Source organism: Bactrocera oleae, chromosome 6 (genome assembly GCF_042242935.1).
Source record: "Bactrocera oleae isolate idBacOlea1 chromosome 6, idBacOlea1, whole genome shotgun sequence".
Classification (NCBI taxonomy): Eukaryota; Metazoa; Arthropoda; class Insecta; order Diptera; family Tephritidae; genus Bactrocera; species Bactrocera oleae.
This window is the reverse complement of record NC_091540.1, coordinates 65392266-65407339: the sequence shown is the minus strand read 5'-3', so window position 1 is coordinate 65407339 and position 15074 is coordinate 65392266. Positions and strand designations below refer to the sequence as shown.

General features: G+C 32.0%; 1 protein-coding gene across 1 annotated transcript; it reads left to right on the top strand.

The window, feature by feature from the left end:
• Window positions 1-1966: 1966 nt before the first annotated feature.
• LOC106627389 (uncharacterized) lies at window positions 1967-5646 on the top strand. The gene is made up of 5 exons (XM_014247481.3): window positions 1967-2550; window positions 2613-2903; window positions 3236-3458; window positions 3507-4288; window positions 4797-5646. Exons 1-5 carry the CDS (start codon window positions 2137-2139, stop codon window positions 5589-5591), a joined length of 2505 nt encoding a protein of 834 aa, XP_014102956.1. The 5' UTR covers window positions 1967-2136; the 3' UTR covers window positions 5592-5646.
• The last annotated feature ends 9428 nt before the right edge of the window (window positions 5647-15074 follow it).

Below are 15074 nucleotides of genomic sequence, written 5' to 3'. Positions count from 1 at the left end.
GATGTTGCTATAGTTTCACTCTCACAGTGCCATATGTTGTTTAAGCTCCACATATATGTGAGTATGTACTTTATTTTGAAAGTGTGGGTGGTGAGAGAGAGAGATAGTGCCGCTAGTTGAATAGCACGCGCCTTGCTAGCAATTAAATCGCCTTTGCGCCTGCATTTAGCTGCTGACAGAATTGAATGTGCCACCGAACAAAGCTCCACATTAAACGTAGCAATCAAGTTTACAAGTACTAAATTATTTCGTACTTACTTTTGGGCCACAAAAGCAACTAGTTAGCTGACTGACTTTTTTCTCTTCACTTAAGAATCTGGTATTCTTTACGTACTGACGTTGTACGAAATGTTACTGAGTTTGGTCCGGACAATAGCAGTTTCAGTATAGTTAAGTATATATACGAATTAGTCCAGTTTAATTTAGTTTGTGATCAAACATTTTATACAATTTTTTATAGATTTTTTTTGCACCAACCAAAGTATATACTCTTTGTAAAACCACTTTCCACAAAATTAGTTTAAATCTGACCCTCTTCAAACTAGTTCAAGTTTAGTCTGCAATTTCTAGTTATGAACTATATTTATTCTCTTTAATATGACATTTCACTACAGCCATACTGTCATATGTATTCGTATGCGTGTATGTATGTAAATATAGTTTTTGCCTTTCATGAGCATTTTGTATGAAACTTTGCATTTTGTGAACGCGACAAGTATAAATAACAGATTTTAAAATTAAATGTGGCATGTTGCAAACACCTCACACATCGTTGAACATTATTATGTACAGAGTCGCTGGTTACAATATTTCAGCGAGACAAATGTGTTGTATAAAAATTGGTTTTTATTGTTTTGCTTTATTAGAAATATGGTAATCTCAACGATGTCATTTCTAAGAGAACTTGGGTTCGTTGAACGAAGTTCTAGATTTACTTAAACTTCTCGAAACACAGTATATAAATATGCTTCTCTCAGGCTTGCATAAATTATGCTTACACTAATATTATGTAATAATAAATGGCAACCCTATTCCAAAATATGTTTAACGGGCACACCTACAGTGACAGCCTAAACAATGCGATTTTTAGGATTTAAAAAAAAAAAAACATACTGCTTCAATTGCTTTAGAAAAATTGTCAAACTGGCGGCGTTAATAAAAATTTATTTAACCCAAAATTTTGATGGTTTTTGGTCTGTCAAAAAATGATTTTAAATCAGATCTGAAAGGTCATTTTTTAAAAAACTGTATTCGTATGGAGAACATGCTAAAACTTGTCATCGATATCACGTCAAACTACTTCGCCCCTTAAATTAAAACCACATCAAATACTTCCTAGTAATTTTACTTAAACAGCTCTCGCCATATATTTTGCAATATTTTGATAAATCTCGATTAGCCGACAGGTGGCAACTTCATTCCAAAGTGTATCTTATTGGAGATTTTTAGAAAAATTGCATTTTGATACCCTTATTGCATAATTTTCATTTGATAATATCAGTTTGAAGTTCTCACATAGATCCAGATTTCAGAATCCATTAAATATTAGCTTGAAAATGCTTATTGTAAATTTAAATTTAATCTTCTTGTAGGTATATCAGTTTTGAATTCTGAATACTAAGTAGCTGATTTATATTTGATTGTGACAAGACGCGGGTCTAAAGCCGGATTTTCCAAAATATCGTGGATCCGTTCTCGACCTTTAAAAAGAAAAAACATCATTTACGAAGTTATTATTCATGTGGTTATGATAAGATATAGACAATAGTAAGACATTGAACCCACGCTTGATAAATCTAAAAGTAATATTCACAACAGTTTGTTCTGTTCAAGTTTTAAATTAAATTTATTGAAACCCTGCATTTTTATACCAGTATAGTTCAGTAAAAGAAAATGAGAACAATTTTTTCTTTTAGTCGTTTACAATCTCACAAAATTTTCACGTCATAGGTTTGCTTTCAAATTAAAAAAAAATCCAAAAACGCATATTTTATTGCTTTCAAAATTCCTAAGTTCTCTCAACATTTTCGCTAATAAAAATTCAAAATTACCAAAAAAACATAAACTATTTTGCATAATATACTCAAAATATAAATAATTTGCAAAAAAAATTGTAATAGCAAATAATAAAGAAAAATGTCCAGAAAGCTTACACCAACAACACCGCAGAGGGAGTCGAGACAAAGTTGGAGGAGCTCGAAGTCGTCGAACGCTTCCAAATCAACTATTAATAGCAAGACAAAAGTGAAAGCAGCTATTGAAAAACCGCTAAAAGCCGAAAAAAATTCGAAAAGAGAAAAAGATGTTATTGAAGCAGAAACTGAACTCGAAACCGCAGCATCAAGGCCATTACAGCGAGAAACGAGCGCAGATACCGTAAACGTCAAGGAAGAGCACGACGATAAAGATACGAAAAAATGTTTTGACGATTGGAAAGAGTTTTATTTGCAAATTTTTGGCAATATCAAAAGCAAAGCTGATCTGATTGTTGCTTTCACGCATTATATACTCATGAAAAATGGTTTCAGATGTCTGGGACTGGGTGATGATGTATGTATGCTATAATATATGTAATAGTAAATATACAAATATAGCTTCATTTTTTCCGACAGCGTACCTATTCCGAAGATGAAGTGGGCACAATCTATATACCTGAGGGCTGGAATCAATTTTCGAAATATTCCATACGTTATATATACAATCGCATGCTGTACATACTTTTAGGCGTACATTTGGATCATCGTTTATTGATCAATTTCCTAAATACACGCACCAATGTGGTGACGAATATAACCGTGTTTCCTGAGATAACAGTGCGTGCCACTTGTGGCGGCAGCATCAATGTGCTGATACCTTTCCCGGAGAAACTCGCACAAACTCTCTACAGTAATTTAATACAAACGGTAAGTAATATTACTTTAGAGATAGTTGTTTTCTGAAAGGAAGACTTAAAAATTATTATTTTCAATTTATATTCATAATTATTCATAATAGACCATTTAAATAAGGTTCTTGAAGATGTTTTTCTTAATATTTGTTGCCTACATTTAGGATGATTTCGCATTTCATTTTCTATATGTAGAATATGTTGAGAACAAAGTCAGTAAATTATAGTCGTTCTTTTAAACGATGTATTTATTAACACTGATTCCAATTGCCCTCCTAAACTGAGCTCGATCACTTATTCATATTCAGTGGTTTGAGACTATACTAATAACTTCATAATTATTTCTAGTTTACTGACATGCAAGCATGTAATCGACCGCCGAAGATATTATCACGCACGAAACAACAAAAAAATCCTTGGGATGAGCTCGCAGCACGTCGTAGCAAAGATGTCTACCCCATATTGGAAGAGGATAATATTTCGGAAATTGAGGAAAGTCAACAAGTACAAACTCTGAACGGACAAGGGCAGAGACATGCCAGCTGGGCGGACGGGAAACCGCAAGCAGCAAGTAAATTCTTTCCAATTATTTATCCACCTTAATTTCCCATTTCCGTAGGCATCGAAGTAATAAATTCGCTGAAAACCAGACTCGATGAAACTGTGGAGCCAGTGAAGGAGGCCATTGTTAGCTATGTGGAGGCTATGGTTAACAATTGGTTTTCTATTTATGGCAACGAGATAATGAAAAGCGGCAAATTAGCTTTACAAGATTTGGCCGATCAACGTCAAATGATTGAAAAATATATGAACTTCGCCAAACCTGTTGCCGAACCGAAGAGTGGTTTCGTCATTTACAATACAAAAGTCACGTTGAACGATAGTAAGCAGAACTTATTGCGTGATACTGTCGAGAAAAGTAAATTAGACTTGAAAGGCAGTTCGAATTTAAACGCCGAACTGAAAAAATCGTTTACTGAGACGGCGCACGAAACAAAACTGGCGAAAGTTAAAGAAGATCACACAAATAATCAAAAAGCACCAATCGCGATTAAAGAACCTGTAGCGGAAGAGACATCTAGAGTTAAAAATCGAAATTATTACAAGAGCGTTCGTCCAAGAATCGATTCTGGTATAAGAAATGATAAAACTGTGGCATGTCCACCAACGCAGAGAGCGAAGAAACCGGCAGAGGTGTCAGTGTCTGCTGAGAGAAATGCACATAACTCCACAAATAGTTATAGAGAGCCTAAAATTTGTACTATTTTGAAACCAGCATTTAAGAAAGTGCGGCTTACGGTAATGAGTAGCAGTTCAACAGAGAAAGAAATTAAGAAAGCGTATAAAGCATATGAGATGGAAACTGCTAAACGAAATGCTTCAAATAATCGAGTAAAAGGGGTTAGTATTGCTAATCATTTTGTTAAAAGAAATGCAATTTAGAAATTAGCAATGACTACAAGTATTTCTTCATACTCTTAACGCTATCTTTTCGTACCGATTTTGTTTTGGGCGCGTGTTTACAGGAGTGGCAGTCTTATCCTTATACCCTGGTGTGCTAATGTTGTTACTTACATTTAGTATGCATTTTTTTCGATTTTTAGAAGTTATAAGAAGAAGTATAGAAACGGTAGCTTACAGCGAAATTCTCTTATTTTAAAGCGCTTCAAGAGTCTGATATACGAGTTAGCATAATCCGGGCTTTTCTACGCGAAAACTGTTTTCACTTTTCCTTTAACGCGAGCGTCATTTCCAAATGTATTGGAACCAAAGGAAATTTCTGGAGAAATTATGAGCTGGTCGACCGAGTATCCTCTCTGCTTGCCTTAAATTTTTCAGTACTTGTCTACAATAAATTTCAAAAAATATTTATTCCCGTTAGCTACACATGATTTTTACTTTTATTTAGGGTACGAACATAAATTCATCGCAACAAAATTCCCAAATAAATATCGATGGAAAATTAAAGAGTAAACGTTCCAAGCACAAAGCTGGGGTAACTGCAGCACACAGTTCAAAAAACTTAAAAAGCAATGCCACCAAATTTTCACACACGAACAGCGTGGGCACAACGGAATCCCAAGTGAAGCTTAACGGCTCGAGTCCAATAAAAAAGATACGCTTCAATCTGATCAAAACCAATGAGACACCATCTTACCTCTCGAGTTTGTGGCCAAGTACGTACAAAAGTTTAGAGAATCTACTGAAGAGTTCATTCCCATTTCGTGACCAGGCGCGTGAACCCGGTGGCAGCACAGATCCAAAGGAATTGTTAAATAAATATGATTTAAAGCACGAATTAGATGGTGTAATTTATAGCAAAGACACAAACGACGTCGCCGAAACGCAACATAAAGCTAATAAGGAATATATTTATGATTTAGACAAGGGTGGAGAGAATCTAAATGCTTCTTCTAACTTACTGCAGACGATAGAAGAGCATTTCGCCGAGCAAATCGAAGCGAAGCGTTTAGAACTGCTGGAAATGGTAAGGCGAAGAGATCTGCCTGGTATTATGGATAACAACGAAGATATAGAATTGAAGAATAACTTCTTGAATGCAGAGCATGAAGAGGATGTGGGCTGTTTTGTGCAACCGGCCGATGAATGGTCGCAATGGGAGTTCAAAAAGAAACTGAAGGAAATTCGAGAAAAGGAAGTGTTGAATGCTCTCAACAATAAGAAAGTCAATTTCAATGAATGATAAAAATGTGTAAAATTTGACCGAATAAAAAAATATGTGCAACGGAACAATAAAATTCTTTCTTAGAAAACAACTTAAGCAGGGCTACGGTCGGGTTCAGCAGTAAATTATATAGTGTAGTAATTCGCAAGAATCAAAGGTCTGAAAATATTTCATAACAGAATTGGTTTATTGTACTAAAATTTATCATACATTATTAGACGACATGGTGATTCAATTATGACCAAACCCGAAGAACCGGAGATTTTATGTATTGGGTAAATTGGAGCTAGGGGAAAGTTTGAACTGGTTTCCTATACTTTTGGCATCAAACAAAAACATGTATGCCAGAGAAAATATTTTCATAACTCACTTATTGATTTGGCTGGTTGGGTTATCATGTTGGATCCATTATTATCGCCAGTCACAATTCGATGCAAACACGAATTCTTTTTGTAGCCTTTCCGACATGCAAAGTCTTCTTTCAACGTCTCTTGACGGCTTCAATTCATATGACATGCAATTTCCCCACTTTTGAGTGTATGCGGCAGCTTTGAAACGCTTTGAAAAGGTTGTTTTAGTGACTACCAACGATTCTGCGAGCTCACTAGTAAATCATTTCACGATTGGTAGAGTGTTGGTCTTCTTACTTTGGGTCCAAAATCCGAGCCATAGTTATTAAAATGTATTTTCCAGAATCTTTAACTTCGATGAAGAACTTTTAGCCGCAAACTTGAATTTTTTCTACTATTTTAATGTTTCACTGATAAGAAGAACCTGAGAATTTCCCAACAACAATGCTCGCATTACAAAATAATAAACAAACAAATATTTATATTAAGCATAACAAACTTCTGCCAGCGAATTTCTACCAAAATGTCAACAAACACGAGCGGAATGTTACTTTAAAACTTACTCTCTCTCTCTCTTTCTCTCTTTCACATCCAGCCTCCGCAAAGCGTTGTTACTGTCAGCTTTCTGCTACTACCACTGACACTATGTAAATGCTTGTAAAGTTGATAAGTGTAGCTTTGCGAATGTCAGAACGCGATGACATTGCAGAATTTTGTTAAAAAGAATTGACGCTGAGTGGCAAAAAAGTTTCAATGTTATGTGTCGCAAAGTTTTTGTTCGAGCGCACACACACAACACACAAATGTGTTGCTGCGAACGGATGTTGTTGTGTGTGTGTGTGTCTGTGTGTCTGAGCGGGTTTCGAGTGACATTTTCAAAGCCAAACATTTAAAAAGTATTCAGCTGAGTTTCTGGCTGTCAGCGTCAAATTTGATACAATACTTTAGAGATGAAAACGTTGAGTGGGGGCAATAGTCTCAACAATTATTATTGAAAATATATTTAATGGGCATTATTTAAATTTGTGATGTAATTGTAGTACAAAGGCGAGATATATTTCTTGTATAACCCATATTTAGTATTCACTGACTGCTATTCATAAGGGCAAACCAAAAATATATAAAATTATGTAATAATATTGGACATTAATTCGAAGAAGAGAAGCGCCACGAGCATCAGCTCAATCTCATTTGTTGAAAAAGTTGAATCTTCAAGACTCTACGCAAAAGGCCTTGAACGTAAGAGTCTACACCAGTCTAGGTTTTTCTGAAAATCGGACATTTTTTTTGGCTTACAATATAATTTAGGGCCTAAAACCTATAAAATATATATCTATATAAATGAACAGCGGTACGAGCTGAGTCGATTTATCCATGTCCGTCTGTCTATTAGTATATATGCAATAAGTCCCTCAGTTTTCGAGATATGGATCTGGAATTTCACACACGTTCTTCTATCCAAAAGAAGCTGCTTATTTGTCAGAACCGCCGATATCGGATCACCATAGCCTATAGCAAACTGACCGTTCAAACTCAGGTCCCTGTATGGAAAACTTTTTTATTTTACAAGATATCTTCACGAAATTTGACACGAATTATTGTCCAAAGCAACACTACAATCTTCAAAGAAATTGTGTAGATCGGACTACTATAGCGTACAGCTTCCGTACAAACTAATCGATCAAAATCGAGATAACGATCTGAATATACCCTTTTATGCTATAAGAAAAGCAGCTGTGAAGGGTATTATAGTTTCAGTGCAGTCGATCTCAAATTTTATGATTTTTTTAAATCTTGTAATTTTGTATATAAATTCAAATAGGTTTAATCAAGCCTGAATGAAGGAAATGCCTTTTCTTTACTCCTAGAAAAAAATGTACAAATTAACTCCTTTTAGGGTTTTAGATTGACCTAACACCTTAAAAAATAATCATATTGTTCTATTTAATTTTTTAATAGCTGTTTTTGAATATCTCGTGCATTTTATGCTAATTATTTATATTCAAACAGACTTAAGTATATTCTAACAAAACTTTACTTTAATCACAAAAAAAATTATATTTTAAAATCATATATTCGTCTATGCATCTACACTTACAAGAATACTCGTTTAAAAACGATTAACAAAGTGTATATCTATATAAATATTATATATAACCCCAAATTGAAAGTTAAGCTTAAATGCAGTTAAAAGTGCCATGGCGTATACGTAACATGCAAATGCAGAACTTTAGACAATTAAGCAGTTATACCAACATATGTTATATATTATAGCGAAAATTATACACACCCTCACAGATTTACCCACACATCCACACATTCATAACTTTGACAGTAGACCTACCAACTGATTTTGTGGTAGAGTTCACAAATTTCGAACTCAGTGTCGGAAGTAAATATTTGGAATTCAGACAGCAAGCTGGCACTATAACCGCACTTTCAAAGCTCACACATACATATGCACTCAACGGTATTAACATGCACAATATTATATATATAATATATATGCAAAATCGATTATGCTCCAAACCGCATGGCTACCACAGTTGTGTTTGGCATAACAAAGTTGGTGTTAAAATATATAAACAACGGTGCATTTAACAAATGTACTTATTAACATACATGTAAATATATAAGCACATGTTGTATATACACTTCTGAAAGTATTTATAGAGAGACACACACATATATATATACGCGCTATATATTTACATATATTATATGTCTGTATTGTTTGAAAGAAGCGATGGATATTTTGAGAGAAATGTTATTTTAGTAGAGTTTACATACTTTGCTGAATCAAATTTGAATAAATATGCACTAAAATCTAGGATTGGAAAAACTCAAATTATTAAAAAATGTTATTAAAAAATTAAGAGGGAAAATGGAGTTGATTTCGAAAGCTATGTTTTATCGCAGAGAGAGAGCAAGAGAGAGATCGAACTTTCAGCTTTAGTCATAGCTTTTTTAAGGGGTTATATCCACTTGCGAATTTCCAAAAAATCTGTTATTTTTTATATATCTTGATTGTATTATATATGTATTTGCGAATATTTTCCGAAAATGTAAGGTTGATCCGTCAAATATTTTCGGAAATATGAGCGTATTTGTAAGAATTGTTTAACTTAGCGTAATCGGCTCCAAAACTTTAAACGCGTTTTTTCGATTCGCTGTTTGCAGAGTTGGTAAAGAAAATTATGCAAAACGGCTTGACCGATTACCTTGAAACAGTTGGGATCGAAGAAATACGATTTTTGATAATAATTTTTGAAGGCACTCTGAAGTGTAAGTTTTTTAACAGAAAACGACTTATTTGTGGTGAATGACGTCTTTGTCATAAATCAATATTTTGACTATTCTATCTATTTTTTGTGCGAAATATCGATTGCACTCGCTGTTAAGACAATTTCTCTGAGTCTCTTGGAACTTAGAAAAAATATTTGCTCTTTGTGGCATATCTTTGCTTCAAAAATCCTTACTAGTCTCAATAACTTCATCTTGAAAAATCACTCAAGGCTTAAGGAACCACTTTTATGATAATATTATCGTATATGTTTAGAACTATGTTGTGACCGAACCTCAAAGAGTCTTAACAGTCAAGTTCAAGCTTCGCAAAACTTGAAAAATTTGTAGTTAAAGCAACCAGCGCAATAAAATATCCAAACAAATTCAGTAACAGTTAAGCTATGCTGACAAGCTGAAAAAAGCTAAGAGCAAGCTTACAAGCGTAAAAAGCAGAAGTCGCAACATTAAAAACTGCGCTACAGTTAAAACAACTCAAGCTTCAATTTGTCTAAATGAATTTTTTTGCGCGCAATTGTCTTGGAAATTTTAGAAAATAAAAAAAAACTAACGCAAAACAAAGGCTTTGAGAGCCATTTTAGCGCGTTTTACATTTGAACTTTAGTCGAAAGTGTTCATCTTCGTCAACATTTGCGCTTTTGCGCTTACAATTTTTATTTTATATATTTATTTTTGTAAAATATTTCACTGTGACGCACAAACTTTTACAGTTTGTCATCGACGAATGCGAACTCTACGCAGTTTTGTGACAAGTCAAACTGTCACGGTTGCAAAACTTGTGCAACGCTTGCCGCTGCAACGGAGATGAGCAGAAGAAAGTACTTTTGTCGGCTTTGCTGTTGACACTGTGGCCAGCTTTATAGAAAAGAAAAATTCCTGGTGGCATTTCAACACAGTTTTCTTTTATTTCAGCTTGCTACTTCCGGCAGTGAATTGCTTAAAAAGAAAGAGCAAAAAGAAGGCTTAAAATTGGAAGACGTAGTTGTGAAATACTTTCTTTTAGCTAAGGACAGAGTTTTAAGTATGACAACCATATTCGTAATAAAAAAGAAGACTTGAATTTAAATCAAATAATAATTATTACTAAAATAATCTTTATTTTTTCATTTATTAATTTTTATTTAATAGAAAGCGGCAACTCTACGTACTTTAACCCTACTGAATAAAATCATCAATTTTATACCAGTATTGTATTATTTACAGTACTATGCTAGTTGGCAACTCTTAGGCTATAAATGGAAAGAATTTGTTTCATTTGTTGACTTCGCAATTATTCTTGGCAAATTTTTAATTGATGCAATTTGTTTTGAAATGTTTCACTGTAAAAAAAAATATAATTGGCAACTCTTTTCGTATGATATTCATAAATTGATTTTTTATTTAGTTGGCTTTACCTAATTTCCAAAATTATAAAACGTCCCTTTGGTGTAGACCTTTAAATTGTTTCCTTAATTTTGCAACCTGACTAAAAAAATTTTACTTGCAATTTTTTTAAATTTTTTGTATTACGTAAAAATATTAAATTTTACTTACCTAACGATAAAAAAATTTTACTTGCAATTTATTAAAAAAATTACTTTTTGCTTAAATAAATATACATTTGTATGTACATAGTACGTAAGAGATAAAAATATAAAATTTTTTTTATTATTTAAACAGATGGTAACCTTTCGAATTTTTTTTTTTTTACTTTCAATATTTTAAGCTTTTTTTTTGGTTATTTAAATGTATTTCAGAGATGAGAATAATAAATTTTATTTTTGCTTTTTATTTGAACAGATGGTAACCTTACTGAAAAAATTTTTACTTACAATTTATTAAAAAAAATTTTTGTTTACTTAAATATGCATAGGTAAAATAAGAATTATTAAATTTTTTTGTTGCGCTTTTTATTTAAACAGATGGTAACCTTGCAAAAAAAAAACATCTTACAATTTATTAACAATTATTATATTTGGTTACTTAAATATATGAACGTAAGAGATAAAAATATTAAATTTTATTTTTATTTAAACGGGTGGTAACCTCACTTAAATAAAGTTTGTTAAATTTATCAAAAATTATTTTATTTTGCTACTTAAATATATGTGCGTAAGAGATAAAAATATAAAGCTTTTTTGAACAGATGGTAACCTTAATGAAAAAAGTTTACTTGAAATTTATTAAAAATAATTTTATTTGGTGATTTAAATATACTTAGAAGAAAAAATATGAAATTTTATTTTATTTAAACGGATGGTAACCCTACGAAAAATAAATGTTGTTGCATTTGATTACATTTCTTTGTTACCTAAATGTACAAAATGGATATACATAAATATTAATTTTTATTTTTATTGTTTTAATTAAACAGATGGTAAGTTTCCTAAAAAAAAATTACCTGCAATTGATTAAACATTATTTTATTTGATTACTGTTTATTTAAACAGATGGTAACCCAATTTTTAAGTGTTTATATAATTTTTTATATAAATATTTATAAATTAATTTAATTTCTACTACACTAATTTATAAATTCACCTAAAACTTGTTTTTTTTTTTATCTGTTTACCTAATTACCGTTTTCTGTTTCCCCAAATTACGTAATTAAAAAACACCAAACACATACCGATAAAAAAAGAGCAGAATGAGAGCACAAACAATTATTGGCACCGAAACTCCATAAACAACACTGCACACTGTATAAAGAGAAGTGAAAGAATGAAATAAAGATTCAGTGCAAAATAAAAAAAAACCACAAAAATAAATAAAAATGAAGAAAATACAACAATAGCAGAAGATTTAACGGGCACGCAAACAAATAAAAGTAATAAAACAAAAGAGCATGAAATCAGGGACCGAAGATGAGTAAAACAAAATAACAAAAACAATATTCAGCGCTAAAAAAAATAGCAAATAATGGCGAAAATCACCGTTTTAGTATAATAAACGGTTCATTGTCTTAATTTTTCATACTGGTACCCTTTTTTAAAACGGCTCTACTTATGTAATTTCTCTTTTGGAAATTCTTTTTGGTGACATTTGCTGAAAACTGAAAGAAAACAAATAATTTGCGCTAATTCAATTTTATCTAAAGTGCTTTTTAAGCGTTACTAAGTGATATGGGTGCATTTTGGGGATTAAAAGCTTGCTTTGTAATAAAGAAACCACCGTTGAAAGGAAGCGTGCAAACAAGAAAAAACATTGTAACAGTAACCAGCAGACATATCTACAGTCACGTGCATTAAAAATTTAAATTAAATTTAAACAATTTCACTTCAATTTACTTTCAATTAAAATTGCTCAAAATAACTGTAAAATAATTTGAATAAATTGTTTAGCGTCTAAAGTCTTTATCAAAATCTCAAATAAATTTGAACTCAGTGGTAGCGTATAAGAAAGTTGCGCACAAATAGCTTGTTGCAGCTGTTGCTTCATTTCATTATGTTAATTTATAAGCCATACGAACCCAAGCACACAAACTGTAAAAGTAAAGGGTTTCTATGCTCAAACTCCGTGAATTTTTAGCCAAATTTAATTTACTTGTACTAACAGCTTATGTATGAATTTCACTTGATGTTTTTGTTTTTTGTTTTTACTACGCGTCAAGCCATTCAGCGCAGCTGCGCCCACCAAAGTTGTCAATTTTCAAGTGATTTGGCCGCAGACAAACAGGCACTCAAACAACCACGCATACCATACATACATATATACACGTGCATATAAATATATACTACATACTATGCAGTGTCGTGTTAGAGATGAACACTGCGGTTCGCGATTTAGTCTCAAATGAGGCCAATGAGTTTATGTGAGATCCCGAAATCAGCAAATTATATGAAAATATTTTAGAATCCCGATAATATTATAGAATCCTTAAAATAGTTTAGAATCGCGATAATATTTCAGACTGCCGAAATTGTTTAGAATCCCGATAATATTTCATAATCCGGAAAATATTTTATAATCCCGAATACCGAAATTTTATTTTAAGGATAACCCTTAAGGATATCAAATAAAAATTTAATTATACAAGTTAATAAAATTTTAGAATCTGGATAGTATTTCATAATATTTTTGAAACCCGATAATATTTTAAAATCCCGAAAATATTTTAGAATCCCGAAAATATTTAAGAATCCCGAATTTTATTTTAAAGCTAATCATCATAGATATCAAAATATAATTCAGAATCTCAAAATATTATATGACGCATTCCAAATCCCTCCTAAGCCTAAAATAAATATCATCGCTGCTAAACTCCATTGCTTCTAGCTGGCAATGTTCAAAATATAGCATATCTAAAATTACGTACCACAATATATCAAATTAGAATATGGTACTAATTTACTATTCCAGAAGAGTTTTGAATCCCAATAAAATGTAGAAAACTGCAAATACTTCAAAATCCCGTTAATTATTTTAAAGAATATTTATTTTTTATTTTAAAGATTCTCGAAATCCTACAAATGTGTAAATTATCTTAAAACCCAAATATACTTCAAAGTCCAAAAATTTGGTTTAATGAATTCCAATTTTCAACAAATTATGTTATAACCCAAATAAAATAAAGTTAGCTTGGAGACTCCATTCCAATATAAATATAATTTAATATTCAAAAAACTTAATCCCGACGAAATGGAGATTCCCGAATATACCAAAAAATCACTAGATTCACTAGATTTTAAGAATTTGCGATGTCTTACAAATCTTGGAAGACCAAAATATAATATTTTAATTAATAAAATCCCGATATCGTAAAAAAACTTGCTTAATAGGAATATTGAAAAACTTGAAAATTATCCAATCCCGAAAAAATGCTAATCCCGAAAATTTTTTAATCCCGAAATATTATTTCAGTGGATACCGAACATGCTGAGAAAATGTATTGTTTATTTATTATTAATACATTATTTACGACATCTAGAAGACCTACGTGTCTAAGACCTAAACTATCAAAGCTAGGATTCAGAAAAAGTAGGCCTAGAAATATTTACAATTGCAACCTATGAACACCAAAATCAAACGAAATACTACATACAAAATGTTCCATCTCCAAGCAATGCAAATAAACTGAAGCTAACATCACTTATACGCCACGTACACTCACTTCAACCAACGACCAATAAAGAAAAATCAAAATATGCTATGTAACAGTGGTCGACTGTGATTGAATTTACGCCAGCACATAATTTTAAAGTCATAAAATTTGCTAGGCGCCATAAACCTGCACTGGTCCACCCACATACACACACACACACATACCCATGCAGCTAACTGAATAACACACAAGTGAATCTACAAAATATCGATGAAGATGAATGAATGGGGAATTACGGATTTGCCAAATATGATTGATTGCAGATAAATAATGAAATATATAAAAAAGGTGGCTTAAGATGATACTTCAAGGTTGCTTGGAGATGAAATTCGTTTTGTAGCTATGTTTTTTGTACTTATTTTCATTTCATTTTGAAATTGAGAGGATATCAAGTAAGTAAGCGCACGATACCGAGAAGTGAAAGATATGCTTGCTACGTGCTTAAGTGTGTGCATGAGTATTTCATTTAGGTATGCCAATGAGCGTGTTGTCAAACGAATATTGAAGATGATTTTGAAATATCTTTGTGGATGAAACTATGCGTAAATCTCATTGCAGCGCGATAATGTAAAGGTTTATCCAAATATACAATAATTTTAATGCAGATAAAAGTAAGTAAAAGGATTTCGGAATAAGCTGTTGGACATTCACTTTTATTATACATATAACTATAATATAAATATGTACGTATATGTACATATATGTATATGTAGCAGGATTCGTGTGCCACCCTGTATCTAGGTGTCTATTTTATTTTTTACAACAGCC

Excerpts from the sequence above, each read along its gene's own strand:
- LOC106627389 (XM_014247481.3), top strand. The coding sequence starts at position 2,137 with ATGTCCAGAAAGCTTACACCAACAACACCGCAGAGGGAGTCGAGACAA. Across the intron at positions 2,904-3,235 it reads ACAGTAATTTAATACAAACG|TTTACTGACATGCAAGCATG; the intron begins GTAAGTAATATT and ends AATTATTTCTAG. Across the intron at positions 3,459-3,506 it reads CGGGAAACCGCAAGCAGCAA|GCATCGAAGTAATAAATTCG; the intron begins GTAAATTCTTTC and ends CCATTTCCGTAG.